Source organism: Staurois parvus, unplaced genomic scaffold, assembly GCF_062004578.1.
Source record: "Staurois parvus isolate SC_StPar_1 unplaced genomic scaffold, SC_StPar_1.0 ptg000232l, whole genome shotgun sequence".
NCBI classification, from domain to species: Eukaryota; Metazoa; Chordata; class Amphibia; order Anura; family Ranidae; genus Staurois; species Staurois parvus.
Genome location: NW_028318028.1, coordinates 3,778,910 through 3,796,112, shown reverse-complemented (window position 1 = coordinate 3,796,112; position 17,203 = coordinate 3,778,910). Strand labels below are relative to the sequence as shown.

Sequence of the window (17,203 nt, the reverse complement as noted above, 5' to 3'; positions counted from 1 at the left end):
GTTGTTTTCTAGTGGTTGGTAGAAAAGTCCCATTTCAGGCAACACTATGTGCAAACATTCCTCTGTGACAGTTGTTAGAGTATGTTCCTCACACCTTGTCAGCAGACATGCAGGGAGACAGCAGGACACATCCTTGAGTTGATTATTTGGATTGGTAGCATGATCAGTTGGAGTAATAATTTAGTATAATGCAAATTTAGTAACTATATCATGTTGATTCTGTTCATGTCAGTATTGGTGGCTATTGGTTGAGGGCCCAGCATGTCACATCTTCCACTCTCAGTGATATGAGGTTAAGTAACACAGCATGCTGAACACAATCAGGAGGTACCTGTATTGAAAAATAAAATTAATTGTGAATAATTGCTTTGTGCACCATCTTATTTCAATAATTTCTCCAAGCACTGATTGGAACTAAAAATAATAATATAACAGAAATCTATTGGATTTTTATGTATATACATTTCACTAAATGAAAAAAAAAAAACGTGCAGCTTTGACTAAAAATAATTAAACCCTTACTATAGGTCATTTACATACCTCATGAAGCCTGACTGAAAATTCCCAGGACATTTCTAGGTGAGGCCCGGTTATTGCTGTTCACCTGTTGGGATTGGATCTGAATCCATGAGCGCTGCTTCATCTGGCAGTAGCTCTTCTAGCTGAGCCATATGAGATGCTGGATAGCATCCTGTCTGATCCCTTGGATAATTTTGCCTTGTATCTTGTTTCTGGTGACCTTTGAGCTCCTTGCTGATCCCATGAACTTCCCATTTAAACAATGACTTTACACTTTTTGTTTGCCAGAATATTATGCTCTCTCCAGCCGATATTTTGCTTTGGGTACATTCAGCTGTCCTTATCTCCACTACCATTTGTTACCGACCTTTGGCCTGTTCCTCAACTATGCTTCCGCTTGATCCCAACCTGCAACAACCTGTTACTGACCTTTGGCTTGTTTACGGACTATGCTTCTGCTTGATCCTTACCTAATATATCTGCTACTGGATCCTGGCTTGCTCACATCCTGGTGGAGCAATCCTGAGGACCACCACCTGGTACTAACGTGAAGCAGAACCCATCTCCACCATCAGGAGCTCTGGCAAATACCAGTTAGTGCTTAGATCCCACACTTCTGGTGAGCCTGTGTCATCCATCAGGGTGACCTGCTTTTGTACTTATCCAACTGACCAGTGGGAGCCTCTCTACTGTTACAGCTACTGGTCTCTGAGCCTAAGACCTGACTACTACATTACCTCCATCATCACAAGAGTGAGCTATTTCTCTTATGCAGACCTCCTCACATGCTCTTTGTATCCTCTAAGGCAGTAACTCTAAACACTGAGCTTGAGAACTTGCTCCTATGATGGTAAAGGTGAACAATAATAACTTGGCTTCTTTTAGCAACATCCTACCAATGTTCTGAGAGTTTTTAGTCATGCTTCATAAAGTACCTCTATGGTCTACATCTATAGCAAGAGCATTATTCAACTGTAGCTAGAGCTGCACATTTTTATTTTATCTGCAGAGACACCCCTTATCTGCATAGGTAGGTTTTTTTTGTAAAGGTGAACTAACCATTTAAACCTGTTGCTTTCAAAAAACTGTGCACACATTTGAATTTGTATTCCATGTTTACCCTCATTTTCTCATAAGCATTATGTATTTGACTGAGCCAAGTAAAACATCCACATATATAATGCACTGGAAGTTCTTCCTGTTCCCTCACAGGTTCACTTTCACCATTACCATAGTAGAATTTTTGATGTACCTTAACTAGAAGGAACTGCAGCAGTGCTAAATCCAGAATTCTTGCTCTGTGTACCTTAAACACCTTGTGGCCAAAATTTAGAGAACACCTCCCAGGTTCAGTGGAAGTGTAGCTTCTGTAGCCTGTGCTGTGTAACTTCACCTCCCTCTACTCTTAATTTCACTAATTGCATTAAACATCAAGGCAATTATAAGACTGCTTCATGGCCTGGAGAAAAGTCTTATTACTTGCTTTCATTTTTTTTTCTGCTTTCCATACATCAAGGTATATATGAGTAGGTTACGTAAGATCACCAAGTAGAGAGGACTAGTTAAATACAAAAATGCTTGCTTGAAAAAGAACTGAGTGGTTCAGCTGTGCTTGTTGACTAGGTGCAGAGTGGTGTGGCAGGCAGTGACCACATAGAGTCCCATTTGCCAGAAACAATGTATTGTAAAAAAATTTCAACTGGTACAAACAAAGCTGGATAGAAGTATCACCATCTGGTGACACTTACAACTGTTCACGGAGAGAGGCAGCGGCCCGAAGACCTAAGGATGCTGACAGCGTCTGCCACAAGGGGGAGAATGTGGCCTGGCTGGTCCTACCCAAAGGGGAAGCTTCCTGAAGAAATAAATATAGTTCCTGCACTCTCCCTACTCCTCTGGAACCTTTCCCTAATGCTCAGCACTATCCCTGCCAGACGGAAACCTTTCCCTACACTCGCAACTCGCATAAAAGCACGCTAAGCCCCAGGATCAGTGTCTTAAATAGACTCTGCCTGACCCAAGATGCCCGCTGGGGTCACATGGAATATGATCATCCAATTGGATCCCTGACCTATGTGCCTGAGGAAATCATAGAGAAACTCAGTTCCTCTCAACTTCTTCCCCCCATCTGCATTGCCGCTGTGGACGAGCACCACCTGCAGTGGAGATAACAAACTGCGCCTACCTACATGCTTAATGTATACAGTACATCACAAGGTTTTATGTTACATTTTGAAAGGAGTTTGCCTTTAAAGTAAATTAAGTGATACAACTAACACAGGTAGTGAGAGGTCATTCCTCTCTATATTTCCATTACATTGCTTTTTCTTTTATTCCTTTCATGGTAAGGGTGCCCATCCAACAATGCTTCTTTCTGTTCAGAGGTTGGTGCCAGTTTTGACTATAACACAGTTGACATGTTTCCTAAATAGAAGTAGTGGGTCACTTCTAACTGACTTTAATTGTTGCCTAGTGATGTTTTTTGTTCAGTAGCAACCAATAAGCAATCACGATTCTGCGACCTTATACACAAATGAAAAATTAAATCCCATTTAATGACACAGCATACTGTAAATTAGCTCATTAGCATTGCTCTTTCTTCTGGCTTATAATACAAAATCTGTCCAAAAGTTTACTGCCTATATGTAGGCACCCAGAACCATTTCAGTAGGAATGAATAGAGACTTTGGAAATATTGGTTTGATTGCAAAATTACCAATATCACCATTGATGAACTATTTGTGAAACTGGAAACTCTCAATTTCAATCAATGAGCTGCTTGGGTGAAATTTGTTTTTCTTTGTTTTTATGTTTTTTTTAGATAAGTAGGGTAGTTTATTTTTTTTCAGTTAGTGTTCTTTTGTGTGCATTTGAGTCTTACCTGTACCGTTACTTTATTATTTTCTTATTAACATTTTTTCGCTGCATATTTTGCTCTATGTAAAAAACATACAATAATGTCTACCGAGTTGCCATTTTTACATACAAATTGATTTGGAGTAGTTGAACATAATTTTTTTAACCCTGGGGAGCCATTTAAAGCCCAATGTGCATTTAAAATAGAAGTATGCCCAAAGTTTTATTGGCCATACTTCTCTTGTGGGTCACAGGAGGGCCCTTACTTCTGCTCTCCCGTGACCCAGAGTCAGTTCATAGCGGCCTGTTGCCTGCTATCATCTGATGTCACAGAGCTGCTCCAGACTCTGGAAGGATCCCAACCATATTAAAGCCAAATTACTTTCACCTTCCCAATTGAGTTCAATAAATGAGTCCAAAATAGTGATATTTTCTGCTTTTCACCAACATTTTGGGGAAAAAAAACTTTAATTTATCCCTTTAGCTTCTAGGAAGCTCCCAAAGAAGTCCAAGCTTCTGCTACCACACTGACTATTCAGACAGCCATCTACAAATTTTCTTTAAGTGACCTGTGTGTTACACTTACCATTTCCTGAAAATTTTGGAAATGGTCCAGCCAAGGCTTCAGCTGTAGCGAGGCAGGACTTCTATATTCCATGGACTCCCTCTGTAAGGGACAGATATAAAACAGTGATGCCAAACATGAACTCCTCTCTAGGTTTCTCATCCAATCACATGGACAAATACATTAGGAGAACAGAATTAAGTCAACTTACACAAGTCATCAGATCATCCTTCATTTTAAGAAAAATCATAAGTGCCTGCGTTACAGGGTCAGTGATAGCATAGGTGGACATGTCACTTAGTACATCGATGGCTAATGATACTTGTTCCAGGGTCAGCAGCAGACTATCACTTGACTGCAAAGACAGCAAAACAAAAGAATAAAGTCTGAGAGATTATGCCTGTTATATTTGCGAATGTGTAATGGGCCGAGGTAATTGAAACGGATGAAACTTTGCCTCAATCAATAAATATTTTTATTTATTCAAAAGTAATAAATCGTACTAACCCAAAGCTAGCCATTAGTCATAATATTCAACTGTTCTGGCTGTTCTAATATGATGGAGAGGGAAATATAATTGGCTGATGTACACTACTGCAGTTTGCACATAATTGTTGCTCTTTGTGCTGTTATCCTATGTTAGTCTGAATGGGGCGAAAGTCAATTGAATATTGATTGTGTTCTTTCCGCAGGTAGCAGCTGTGCATGTGTAAGGCAGCAAGGTACAGAATCTACTGTGCTCACCCTTCTCTGCTATTCTTTCTCCTTGTCTCCTGCCCTTTCTTTTTGTCTCCTGTATCGTTCTCCCTCTTATCCTTTCTCACCTTCTCTCTCACCCTGCATCTCTCTTTTCTTCTTCTTTCCTTTATATTTGCCTCTCCTCTTCCTTATCTCCTCCATCTTCTTCACTATTCCCTTTCCTTCTCACTATCTGTTACTCCCCTCTCACACCTTAACCTTTACTCTCTCCCTATCTCTCTCAATGTCTCCATCTCCCACCTTTAGGGATATTCGTAACTAGAGATGAGCGAATCGAACCAGGCGAAGTGGAATTTGTTTCGAATTTCAGGAAAAATTCGATTCGCGTCAAATCCGAATATTTGCATAATTCGGGTGCGCGAATCGGATTTTTCCCGATCAGCCGGCAAAAGTGTCCCTGCAGAGAGCTCCGCTATTTCTGACAGTTCTCTGACAGTTCCTTCACATGTACAGCGGTTGAAACATTGTATCTATTTGTTTCCATTTAGGATACAGATGTTTTTATTCGGAAATAAATAGATACAATGTTTCAACCGCTGTCAACCGCTGGAACTGTCAGAGAACTGTCAGAAATAGCGGAGCTCTCTGCAGATACACTTTTTGCTGTACTGGAATACTTCTTCTTTTCATTCTTCTTTTCATTCTTCTCATTCTTCTTTTCATTCTTCTTTTCATTCTTCTTCTCATTCTTCTTTTCATTCTTCTTCTTCTTTTCATTCTTCTTTTCATTCTTCTCATTCTTCTTTTCTTCTTCATGAAAAGAAGAATGAGAAGAAGAATGAAAAGAAGAATGAAAAGAAGAATGAGAAGAATGAAAAGAAGAATGAAAAGAAGAAGAAGAATGAGAAGAAGAATGAAAAGAAGAATGAGAAGAAGAATGAGAAGAATGAAAAGAAGAATGAGAAGAATGAGAAGAATGAAAAGAAGAATGAAAAGAAGAAGAAGAAGAATGAAAAGAAGAAGAAGAATGAAAAGAAGAATGAAAAGAAGAAGAAGAAGAATCTTTTCATTCTTCTCATTCTTCTTTTCATTCTTCTTCTTCTTCTTTTCATTCTTCTTCTTCTTTTCATTCTTCTTTTCATTCTTCTTCTTCTTCTTTTCATTCTTCTTCTTCTTTTCATTCTTCTTTTCATTCTTCTTCTTCTTCTTTTCATTCTTCTCATTCTTCTTTTCATTCTTCTTCTTTTCATTCTTCTTCTTCTTTTCATTCTTCTTCTTTTCATTCTTCTTCTTCTTTTCATTCTTCTTCTTCTTCTTTTCATTCTTCTCATTCTTCTTTTCATTCTTCTTTTCATTCTTCTTTTCATTCTTCTCATTCTTCTTTTCTTCTTCATGAAAAGAAGAATGAGAAGAAGAATGAAAAGAAGAATGAAAAGAAGAAGAAGAATGAAAAGAAGAATGAGAAGAAGAATGAAAAGAAGAATGAAAAGAAGAATGAGAAGAATGAAAAGAAGAAGAAGAATGAAAAGAAGAATGAGAAGAAGAATGAGAAGAATGAAAAGAAGAATGAGAAGAATGAAAAGAAGAATGAAAAGAAGAAGAAGAAGAATGAAAAGAAGAAGAAGAATGAAAAGAAGAATGAAAAGAAGAAGAAGAAGAAGAATCTTTTCATTCTTCTCATTCTTCTTTTCATTCTTCTTTTCATTCTTCTTCTTCTTCTTTTCATTCTTCTTCTTCTTTTCATTCTTCTTCTTCTTTTCATTCTTCTTTTCATTCTTCTTCTTCTTCTTTTCATTCTTCTTTTCATTCTTCTTCTTCTTTTCATTCTTCTTCTTCTTCTTTTCATTCTTCTTTTCATTCTTCTCATTCTTCTTTTCATTCTTCTCATTCTTCTTTTCATTCTTCTTTTCATTCTTCTTCCCATTCTTCTTTTCATTCTTCTTCTTCTTCTTCTTTTCATTCTTCTTTTCATTCTTTTCATTCTTCTTTTCTTCTTCATGAAAAGAAGAATGAGAAGAAGAATGAAAAGAAGAATGAAAAGAAGAAGAAGAATGAGAAGAAGAATGAAAAGAAGAATGAAAAGAAGAATGAGAAGAATGAAAAGAAGAAGAAGAATGAAAAGAAGAATGAGAAGAAGAATGAAAAGAAGAATGAGAAGAAGAATGAGAAGAATGAAAAGAAGAATGAGAAGAATGAAAAGAAGAAGAAGAAGAATGAAAAGAAGAAGAAGAATGAATGAAAAGAAGAATGAAAAGAAGAAGAATGAAAAGAAGAATGAGAAGAAGAATGAAAAGAAGAATGAAAAGAAGAATGAGAAGAATGAAAAGAAGAATGAAAAGAAGAAGAAGAATGAAAAGAAGAATGAGAAGAAGAATGAAAAGAAGAATGAGAAGAAGAATGAGAAGAATGAAAAGAAGAATGAGAAGAATGAAAAGAAGAATGAAAAGAAGAATGAAAAGAAGAAGAAGAAGAATGAAAAGAAGAAGAAGAATGAAAAGAAGAATGAAAAGAAGAAGAAGAAGAAGAATCTTTTCATTCTTCTCATTCTTCTTTTCATTCTTTTCATTCTTCTTCTTCTTTTCATTCTTCTTTTCATCCTACTTCTTCTTCTTCTTCTTCTTCTTCATCCTCATCCTCATCCTCTTCTTCTGAGGATGAGGATGAAGAAGAAGAAGAAGAAGAAGTAGGATGAAAATAAGAAGAATTCCAAGCCGGCAAAAAGTGTATCTGCAGAGCTCCTCTATTCTGCAGATACACTTAGAGGAGCTCTGCAGATACACTTTTTGCCGGTTTGGAATTCTTCTTATTTTCATCCTACTTCTTCTTCTTCTTCATCCTCATCCTCATCCTCGGAAGAAGAAGAAGAGGATGAGGATGAGGATGAAGAAGAAGAAGAAGAAGTAGGATGAAAATAAGAATTCCAAGCCGGCAAAAAGTGTATCTGCAGAGCTCCTCTAAGTGTATCTGCAGAATAGAGGAGCTCTGCAGATACACTTTTTGCCGGCTTGGAATTCTTCTTATTTTCATCCTACTTCTTCTTCTTCTTCATCCTCATCCTCATCCTCAGAAGAAGAAGAAGAGGATGAGGATGAGGATGAAGAGGAAGAAGAAGAAGAAGAAGAAGAAGAAGTAGGATGAAAATAAGAAGAATTCCAAGCCGGCAAAAAGTGTATCTGCAGAGCTCCTCTATTCTGCAGATACACTTAGAGGAGCTCTGCAGATACACTTTTTGCCGGCTTGGAATTCTTCTTATTTTCATCCTACTTCTTCTTCTTCTTCTTCTTCTTCTTCATCCTCATCCTCAGAAGAAGAAGAAGAGGATGAGGATGAAGAAGAAGAAGAAGAAGAAGTAGGATGAAAATAAGAATTCCAAGCCGGCAAAAAGTGTATCTGCAGAGCTCCGCTAAGTGTATCTGCAGAGCTCCGCTATTTCTGACAGTTCTCTGACATTCACTCCATACAGCGGTTGAAACATTGTATCTATTTGTTTCCATAAATGGAAACAAATAGATACAATGTTTCAACCGCTGTATGGAGTGAATGTCAGAGAACTGTCAGAAATAGGCTATTTCTGACAGTTCTCTGACATTCACTCCTCAACCGCTGTATGGAGTGAATGTCAGAGAACTGTCAGAAATAGCGGAGCTCCGCTATTTCTGACAGTTCTCTGACATTCACTCCATACAGCGGTTGAAACATTGTATCTATTTGTTTCCATTTATGGAAACAAATAGATACAATGTTTCAACCGCTGTATGGAGTGAATGTCAGAGAACTGTCAGAAATAGGCTATTTCTGACAGTTCTCTGACATTCACTCCTCAACCGCTGTATGGAGTGAATGTCAGAGAACTGTCAGAAATAGGCTATTTCTGACAGTTCTCTGACATTCACTCCTCAACCGCTGTATGGAGTGAATGTCAGAGAACTGTCAGAAATAGCCTATTTCTGACAGTTCTCTGACATTCACTCCATACAGCGGTTGAAACATTGTATCTATTTGTTTCCATAAATGGAAACAAATAGATACAATGTTTCAACCGCTGAGCTCTGCAGATACACTTAGCGGAGCTCTGCAGATACACTTAGCGGAGCTCTGCAGATACACTTTTTGCCGGCTTGGAATTCTTCTTATTTTCATCCTACTTCTTCTTCTTCTTCTTCTTCTTCATCCTCATCCTCATAAGAAGAAGAAGAGGATGAGGATGAGGATGAAGAGGAAGAAGAAGAAGAAGAAGAAGTAGGATGAAAATAAGAAGAATTCCAAGCCGGCAAAAAGTGTATCTGCAGAGCTCCTCTATTCTGCAGATACACTTAGAGGAGCTCTGCAGATACACTGCAGATACACTTAGAGGAGCTCTGCAGATACACTTTTTGCCGGCTTGGAATTCTTCTTATTTTCATCCTACTTCTTCTTCTTCTTCTTCATCCTCATCCTCAGAAGAAGAAGAAGAGGATGAGGATGAGGATGAAGAGGAAGAAGAAGAAGAAGAAGAAGAAGTAGGATGAAAATAAAAAGAATTCCAAGCCGGCAAAAAGTGTATCTGCAGAGCTCCTCTATTCTGCAGATACACTTAGAGGAGCTCTGCAGATACACTTTTTGCCGGCTTGGAATTCTTCTTATTTTCATCCTACTTCTTCTTCTTCTTCTTCTTCCTCTTCATCCTCATCCTCATCCTCTTCTTCTTCTTCTGAGGATGAGGATGAGGATGAAGAAGAAGAAGAAGTAGGATGAAAATAAGAAGAATTCCAAGCCGGCAAAAAGTGTATCTGCAGAGCTCCGCTAAGTGTATCTGCAGAGCTCCGCTAAGTGTATCTGCAGAGCTCAGCGGTTGAAACATTGTATCTATTTGTTTCCATTTATGGAAACAAATAGATACAATGTTTCAACCGCTGTATGGAGTGAATGTCAGAGAACTGTCAGAAATAGGCTATTTCTGACAGTTCTCTGACATTCACTCCATACAGCGGTTGAGGAGTGAATGTCAGAGAACTGTCAGAAATAGCCTATTTCTGACAGTTCTCTGACATTCACTCCATACAGCGGTTGAAACATTGTATCTATTTGTTTCCATAAATGGAAACAAATAGATACAATGTTTCAACCGCTGTATGGAGTGAATGTCAGAGAACTGTCAGAAATAGCGGAGCTCTGCAGATACACTTAGCGGAGCTCTGCAGATACACTTTTTGCCGGCTTGGAATTCTTCTTATTTTCATCCTACTTCTTCTTCTTCTTCATCCTCATCCTCTTCTTCTTCTTCTGAGGATGAGGATGAAGAAGAAGAAGAAGTAGGATGAAAATAAGAAGAATTCCAAGCCGGCAAAAAGTGTATCTGCAGAGCTCCTCTAAGTGTATCTGCAGAATAGAGGAGCTCTGCAGATACACTTTTTGCCGGCTTGGAATTCTTCTTATTTTCATCCTACTTCTTCTTCTTCTTCTTCCTCTTTATCCTCATCCTCATCCTCTTCTTCTTCTTCTGAGGATGAGGATGAAGAAGAAGAAGAAGAAGAAGAAGTAGGATGAAAATAAGAAGAATTCCAAGCCGGCAAAAAGTGTATCTGCAGAGCTCCGCTAAGTGTATCTGCAGAGCTCCGCTAAGTGTATCTGCAGAGCTCCGCTAAGTGTATCTGCAGAGCTCCGCTAAGAAATAGCGGAGCTCTGCAGATACACTTTTTGCCGGCTTGGAATTCTCCTTCTTCTCATCCTTCTTCTTCTTCTCATCCTTCTTCTTCTTCTCATCCTTCTTCTTCTTCTCATCCTTCTCCTTCTTCTCATCCTTCTTCTTCTTCTCATCCTTCTTCTTCTTCTCATCCTTCTCCTTCTTCTCATCCTTCTTCTTCTTCTCATCCTTCTCCTTCTTCTCATCCTTCTTCTTCTTCTCATCCTTCTTCTTCTTCTCATCCTTCTCCTTCTTCTCATCCTTCTTCTTCTTCTCATCCTTCTTCTTCTTCTCATCCTTCTTCTTCTTCTCATCCTTCTCCTTCTTCTCATCCTTCTTCTTCTTCTCATCCTGCTTCTTCTCATCCTTCTCCTTCTTCTCATCCTTCTTCTCATCCTTCTCCTTCTTCTCATCCTTCTTCTCATCCTTCTCCTTCTTCTCATCCTTCTCCTTCTCCTTCTCCTTCTTCTCATCCTTCTCCTTCTTCTCATCCTTCTCCTTCTTCTCATCCTTCTCCTTCTTCTCATCCTTCTCCTTCTCCTTCTTCTCATCCTTCTCCTGCTTCTCATCCTTCTCCTTCTCCTTCTCCTTCTCCTTCTTCTCATCCTTCTCCTTCTTCTCATCCTTCTCCTTCTTCTCATCCTTCTCCTTCTCCTTCTTCTCATCCTTCTCCTTCTCCTTCTCCTTCCTCATCTCCAAGGGCATTTAAATTAAAGGTACAGTGTTCTGCACTAATTTAAAGGCTCTCTGAAGCCTAGAAACCCTTTTTATAAGTTAAATTCGTAGCGAATAAATTCGCATCGAATCGAATTTCTTCCTCAAATTCGGCGAATCAGCCGAATCGAATTTTTGAATAATTCGCTCATCTCTATTCGTAACTGAAAACAGATGTTCCCAATAGGAGATTTCCCCTCTATTACTGTTCAACCAAACAATTTTGTATTTCCCCAAAATGACAGTGATCATCAAAAACAAATAGAGAATATAAGTTCCACCCAGCATGGCCAGCAAAAAAATCTTAAACTTTTTATTGCTGTCTGTGCCCCCATTAGAGATATTCACCCTCTCTGTTTGTCTTGTTTACCATGTAGGCAGGTGCAATCTGCTTTCTCCACTGAGGGTGGAGCTCAACTGCAGCAGCATTGCAGAGGGAGAGGAAGTCAGGAGGAACACGGTTCCTCTATGGTTTCCTGGGTCACTGGGGAAGATAACCAGTTGGATGCTGCGCCCCACGTAACTCTGGTGGCCATCTTGGAACAGGCAGTGTGTATTTAAGACCCTAGATCCCAGGCTTAGCGTGCTTTTTACATGGTGGTAGTGAGTGCAGGGACAGGTCACCCATCTGTCAGGGACAGTGTCTAGCAGTAGGGAGAGTTTCCAGTTGACTAGGGAAAGGGTAGGGAAATGCCATCCTTCCTAGAATCCTTCAATTTGGATGCAGACTGGCCAGGCTGGATTCCGCACCTCAAGACAGATGCTGTTGGCACATGTGAGCCCTGCTCCGCTACACATCGCTGTTGCATTCTGTAAGTGTTCCTGGTTGGGTGTTTTCCTACTTGGCTGTTTATAAAGTTCAAACTGTAAATTTAATACAAGTTCTGCAACTGGACTCTGAGTGTTTACTGCCAACACACCACGCTGCACCTCCCCACAACCATTGTCACTGAAAGTTAAAGAAAATCCCACATTTTGTGTTGCCAACATAACAGTAATAGAGGGGAAGAGATCTTCCAGTTGGAGCACTAGTTCTGGTGACCGTAGTGATAACCAAGGATTCCCTCACATTGGATGAGTTTCCTCTCACTGACCACCAAGATGTTGTTTACACCCACTAGCTCTAGGACATTTTCTACTCTCACTGGCTACATTCTGCCCCCCACTAAAGATAGTAAAATGACCTCTTGTTTAGAAAGTTTGGAGACCCCCTGAGAGGTAGAAGACACTTTCCCCAAAGCAGAGACACAGCAGAAAATTTCAACTCTGGAAAAAAATATATATTTGCCTATGTATTCCTAACTCAGAAAGTCCTTTCTATTGCCATCCAGCCTCCTCCAACTCTCCAAATTATTTTTTTTGTTACTGTGATCCTAATACCTGTTAGAGGGTGGCTATGTTCATTCTCCATGGTCCCACTGTATTTAGGAACATAGCCACTGTCTCTTACTTGCTATGGAGATGGACTTTGAACTATGGACTATGGGATTTAAAGTGTGCATAGAGCAGTGTAAATGACTACAACTAATGTGCACTGCTCTTTCCAAACAAACTGAAGTGACCGGTAAAGGAGAGGTTCAGGAGCTCACAGAGGATGTTACAAGGATACAGAAAAACACAATAATAAACAGTTTAATGAAAAATAGATTACAGGGCCCTAAAGGAGTGGATGTGAATGGATTATTTTTGGAGAATAATGATATTGTTTAGTTTCACTTTAACAGGGGTTATAACTCCCCATGCTTATTTTGTATAATGGGAAAACAAAGCTAAGTACTGTCTGTGATCTTTTTTTCTATATGTACTAATAGTTAATTTTCAGAACAAGCTTTGAGGTCTACCCCCTTTTTCTGGGCCCAAGCTGTACTGAAACATGGAGGTTTAGCAAAATGTTAAGACAAAGATTTTTTTTTAGAGATTGTTGTTGTTGCAGATCCTAATATTTAAGAAAAATTGATAGACTTTAAAAACTGGGTACTTAAATATCAAATGTTGAAAAACAAGTATCACAGACAGTACTCAACTGTGTAGTTACAAGTGCATTCATACAGCTAGAATCACCATTAGCCTTGTAACAGAAGAAAAAGCATCTCACTATGTCAACATTTGCTACAAAGTAAAAAGGCATCTCATCTCACCAAAAGTTTGGCAAAAATTGGAATGTTTTGTGTAATTTCTCCATTTTTGCAAAACATTTTGTAGACAATAAGAAAGGTGAAATGCATTGGAAGCAACATGGTTTTTAAGAGTTCAGTGAGCTTTAAATGGTTCCTGAGGGTAACAGAAACATACAGAAATGTGTTTAAAACTTTTAAAATGTGAATTTTTTTTATGTTTTTTGAGAAATTTTTTTTTTCCAAGGTGTATATAAAGTGCATCTAAAAAGAAATAAAATGACAACTTATCAAAAAAAAAAAACCACGTGGTCAGCACTGCCATGGTAATCACATGGTTTTGGTAGAAAGCAAAGTCATGTGATTTTTTTTTTTAAAACAAATTTCCACTAAGCAGTTTGTATGGTTAAAATTTAGGCTAATTTTGATAACATTTCAGCAAATTTGTTAATTTTGCCGCAAAATAAATTTCAGCACAATTTCTTCCACTCATCCCTACTGCCCTTTCCTTTCTTTCTCCCTATTTCTCTCACTTATTCTTTCTTTCTTCCCTCTGTGTAGCTTATGGCATTCAGTTATGTTTTCATTCATTTTTGCAGAACATATTACAATTAGAATTTTATGGGTTGAACTTTGAACAATCCTATTAAAACAAATCTGAAAGCGTATGCAGCAAGTATATTTTATACATCATTGTTAATAAGTTCTTACCGTGAGGTCACACGCAGAAGGCTTGTATCTCAACATTCTTCTGTAGCAGCTCATTGCCTTAATGGACATGGCATTTTCCTATAAAACACATGACATTTCATTGGGATTCTGCTGATCCATACAGTATGTGAACATATACACAGTGCAGGTGTCATTATACAAAGGGCAGGTCCACATTCAGAAGCTGACCATTTGAAATCTTAGAAAATGTAAAGGCAAAATGAAAAATGGAGCCAAATAATGTCATCATAACACATTTCATCTGCATTGACTTTAGCTGAAACCTAGAAACACTTGTAGGCGGTAAAACAGTTGAATAATTTTGCTGCAATGTACTTTCTCCTGTCTGTGTGACTTCTTGTCTGGTCTGGCTGGGGGTTATAAATTCAGGAAGAAGGTTGGAGTCAATCAGTTGTGGTTAAGGACTACACATGACAGATTGTAGTTGTGGCGGATGGCTGTTCAATGTACCCTTTAGTGGGACCCTTCAAGGAGATGATGGGCATGGACTTGGACAATTTTCTGTGTGGTGTGTACAGGGCATACAGAAGGGATGTGCACCACAGCAACTATATACTGTATAAGGGCATTGAGATAATGCCCTTGGGGGATCAGGAAGGAATTTGTTCCCCTGCAGGAGCAAATTGGATCATGCTTTACTGTTTTTTTTTGCTTTCCACTGGATCATCTGTGGGTATAGGATTATAACTTTTTATTTTATGGTTGAACTGGATGAACTTTTGTCTTTTTTTCAGCCAGACTAACTATGTAACTATATAAAATGTTATCCCATTAACTGGACTGATGCACTGTCACTGGATTTCAAAGTAAAGCTGTTCAATTGCAATGTGTGGGCTGGTCTGTGTTTCCTGAGAAGAAGTTTTAGTACTGCATACTGATACTTGGGGGTAAAAGAGTAATGTGAAGATGAGAAAAGGAAGGAGGAGCAACCAAATTTGAATGGAAGTGGTGGTGGCCAGGAGACAGACAGTTTTGATGGTGTGGTCTTGTGGGTGGTAGAATGCACCCCCTTGGGCAGCTGGGCTATTACTATAATGGTCCTCAGCCCCAGCACAGGGTTGATCCTACGGACCTGGCCTGAAACTCTGATACAGCAAGGCTGAATCCATGGAAGAATCCATGGAAGTGAGTGTTGCTAGGAGCTGCTGGGAGGGAAGGTGCTTAGCTCTGTCACTCCCAAATGGTCTCTGAGTTGGTGCTGGGACAAGAATCACTGGCAGGAAATGTAAGGAAAAAAAGGGAAGCAACCAACTTGGGATAGGAGTGGTGGTGGCCTGGGGAAAGACAGTCCTCAAGGTGGGAGGCCTAGATGGTAGCATGCACCCCCCTGGGCGCTTGGGCTAATATTATAATGGTCCTCAGCCACAGCACATAGTTGATCCTAGGGACCTGGCCTGGAACCAAGGCACAGCAAGGCCTTGCAAGAGTAATGATGTGGCACCCTTCCTAGCCTGTGAGAAGAATCCACCATGGAAATGAGCATCGGTAAATGCTGATGGGAGAGATGGTGCTTAGTGCTGTCACTCCCAAGTGGCCTTCAGAACAGTTCCAGGACAAGACTTACTGGTAGGAAATGTAAGGTGGGCATTTACTTTGGTTTATGGGGCCCCAGTTAGTTAAGATGACCTCTAGTTCAGAAAGGGGGTGCTAACCCACATGCTAACACACTAGCAGACCAATAAGGGTAATAACAAAACTGCCTAATATCAATTTTGGGGACTCCTCCTTCACTCAACTACTGGTCAAGAAAAAACATCACTGTCTAATGATTTACAGATTTAATGAATGAGCTGAGTAAAGGTCTACAAGACAGTGGGAGGGGTCCCATCTGATCCACATGTAGTATAAATGGTTATAGTTTTTGGAGGTTATTATTCAGCTGCAAGGTATACACAAATAGTATGTATGCCCCTACCTAGAGAGGTGGCACGCTCCACCTTTTCAATCAGAAAAGAAAAACACACAGTAGATTCTACCAGTTTTCTTCAACATCACATTAGATTCCTACTTTATTTACAGATTACAGAGAACGTTTTAAAGTTTAACCCCTCATGTTTCTGTATGTACAATTTTATCTAATTTTGATGGGAAGATGGGTTTGGTTAATTCCAAATACGTAAGTGGCTAGAAGAAGTGCACTAGAGTTTAAATCTGTCAAAATGTTCATTTTTAATTTACAGAGTGGTTTCTGACAAATACAATAACAAATTCCAAAACAATAAAAGGAGTAAGCTGATGAATGGAAAAATTAGTAAATGTAAGTGCAGTAACCATAAATGCATTACCAAACCAATATGTGTGCTGTCAATTATATGAATGCAATAAAGTGATATCTTGTTGGTTGTTGGTTGCTGTGCTTTGCACTGTTTTACAAAATGTGACAGTGAGATTGTAAATGTCACTCTTTAGCCTGAAATGATTGATGTTATGAGACAAAAGCTTGAAATGAGCCCCTTTATAGTCTGGTCTAAATACTTACATGGCCATGTTGTAGTTGTCTGAGAATTGTCATATCAGCAGAAGACACGGATAAGTAGCGGGACAATGGACATGGCTTCCCGTGAGGACGTCCACTCACCACCGCAATTAGAATGGTTAAGACCAACAGTCTGATGTGCATATTGATGGTGTAAGTTCTGTACTTGTTGTTTGTCTGCAAGCACCTGTACATATGATTTGAGTTAGCGGTCATACATGGGATCAATTTCTTTTCAAATCAATTTTTGTGGCAAATGTTAATTTTTAATGTTAGCATCAGGAACACCCTAAATTGCTTATGCAGTGCCATATTATATACTGTAGGTCATTGCCCGTTCTACCACACAACATCTCCTATGCAAAATAAATGCTCTTCCATGAGATTGCTGAGTATTAATATCAGGATCAGACATGTGTGTTTTACTTATTAAAGAGACCCTGTCATCAGAATGCAAGTAAAAGTACAGAAAAGCCAATTATTTTAAATCACATTTTTTTTCCATAAATAATTTTTTTCTTCACTAGAAATCTGTCTTTAAATTTGCTTGAAAATCTGACTATTCCATGAAAGTCAGTTCTCCATCATAGCCCCCTTTCTCTTTTCACGTCATAGCCCTCTCCTCTTCTAGCACTGTCTAAGGACTAAAATTACACAAAAATTCAAAAACCAACTGTATCAAATTGATTATTTTCTCATCCAACTATACAACCTCAGCTGGTATTTATGATTACATTATACATATATTATGTCAGCCCACTCTTGTTCAAAAGACTGCAAATGATTCATATCAATGCACAATGGAAAGGGCAATAACTTATAGTGACTAATTCATTCAATAGATCTAGATCATTGAAAGAAGACTT

General features: G+C 38.8%; 1 protein-coding gene across 1 annotated transcript; it reads right to left on the bottom strand.

The window, feature by feature from the left end:
- Nucleotides 1–241: 241 nt before the first annotated feature.
- On the bottom strand, nt 242–16,481 carry LOC149460239 (interferon lambda-3-like). Its single transcript, XM_089679873.1, has 5 exons — nt 16,341–16,481; nt 13,841–13,918; nt 4,152–4,295; nt 3,962–4,042; nt 242–331 (listed from the first exon to the last, which is right to left on the bottom strand). Exons 1-5 carry the CDS (start codon nt 16,479–16,481, stop codon nt 242–244), a joined length of 534 nt encoding a protein of 177 aa, XP_089535999.1.
- Between the last annotated feature and the right edge of the window lie 722 nt (nt 16,482–17,203).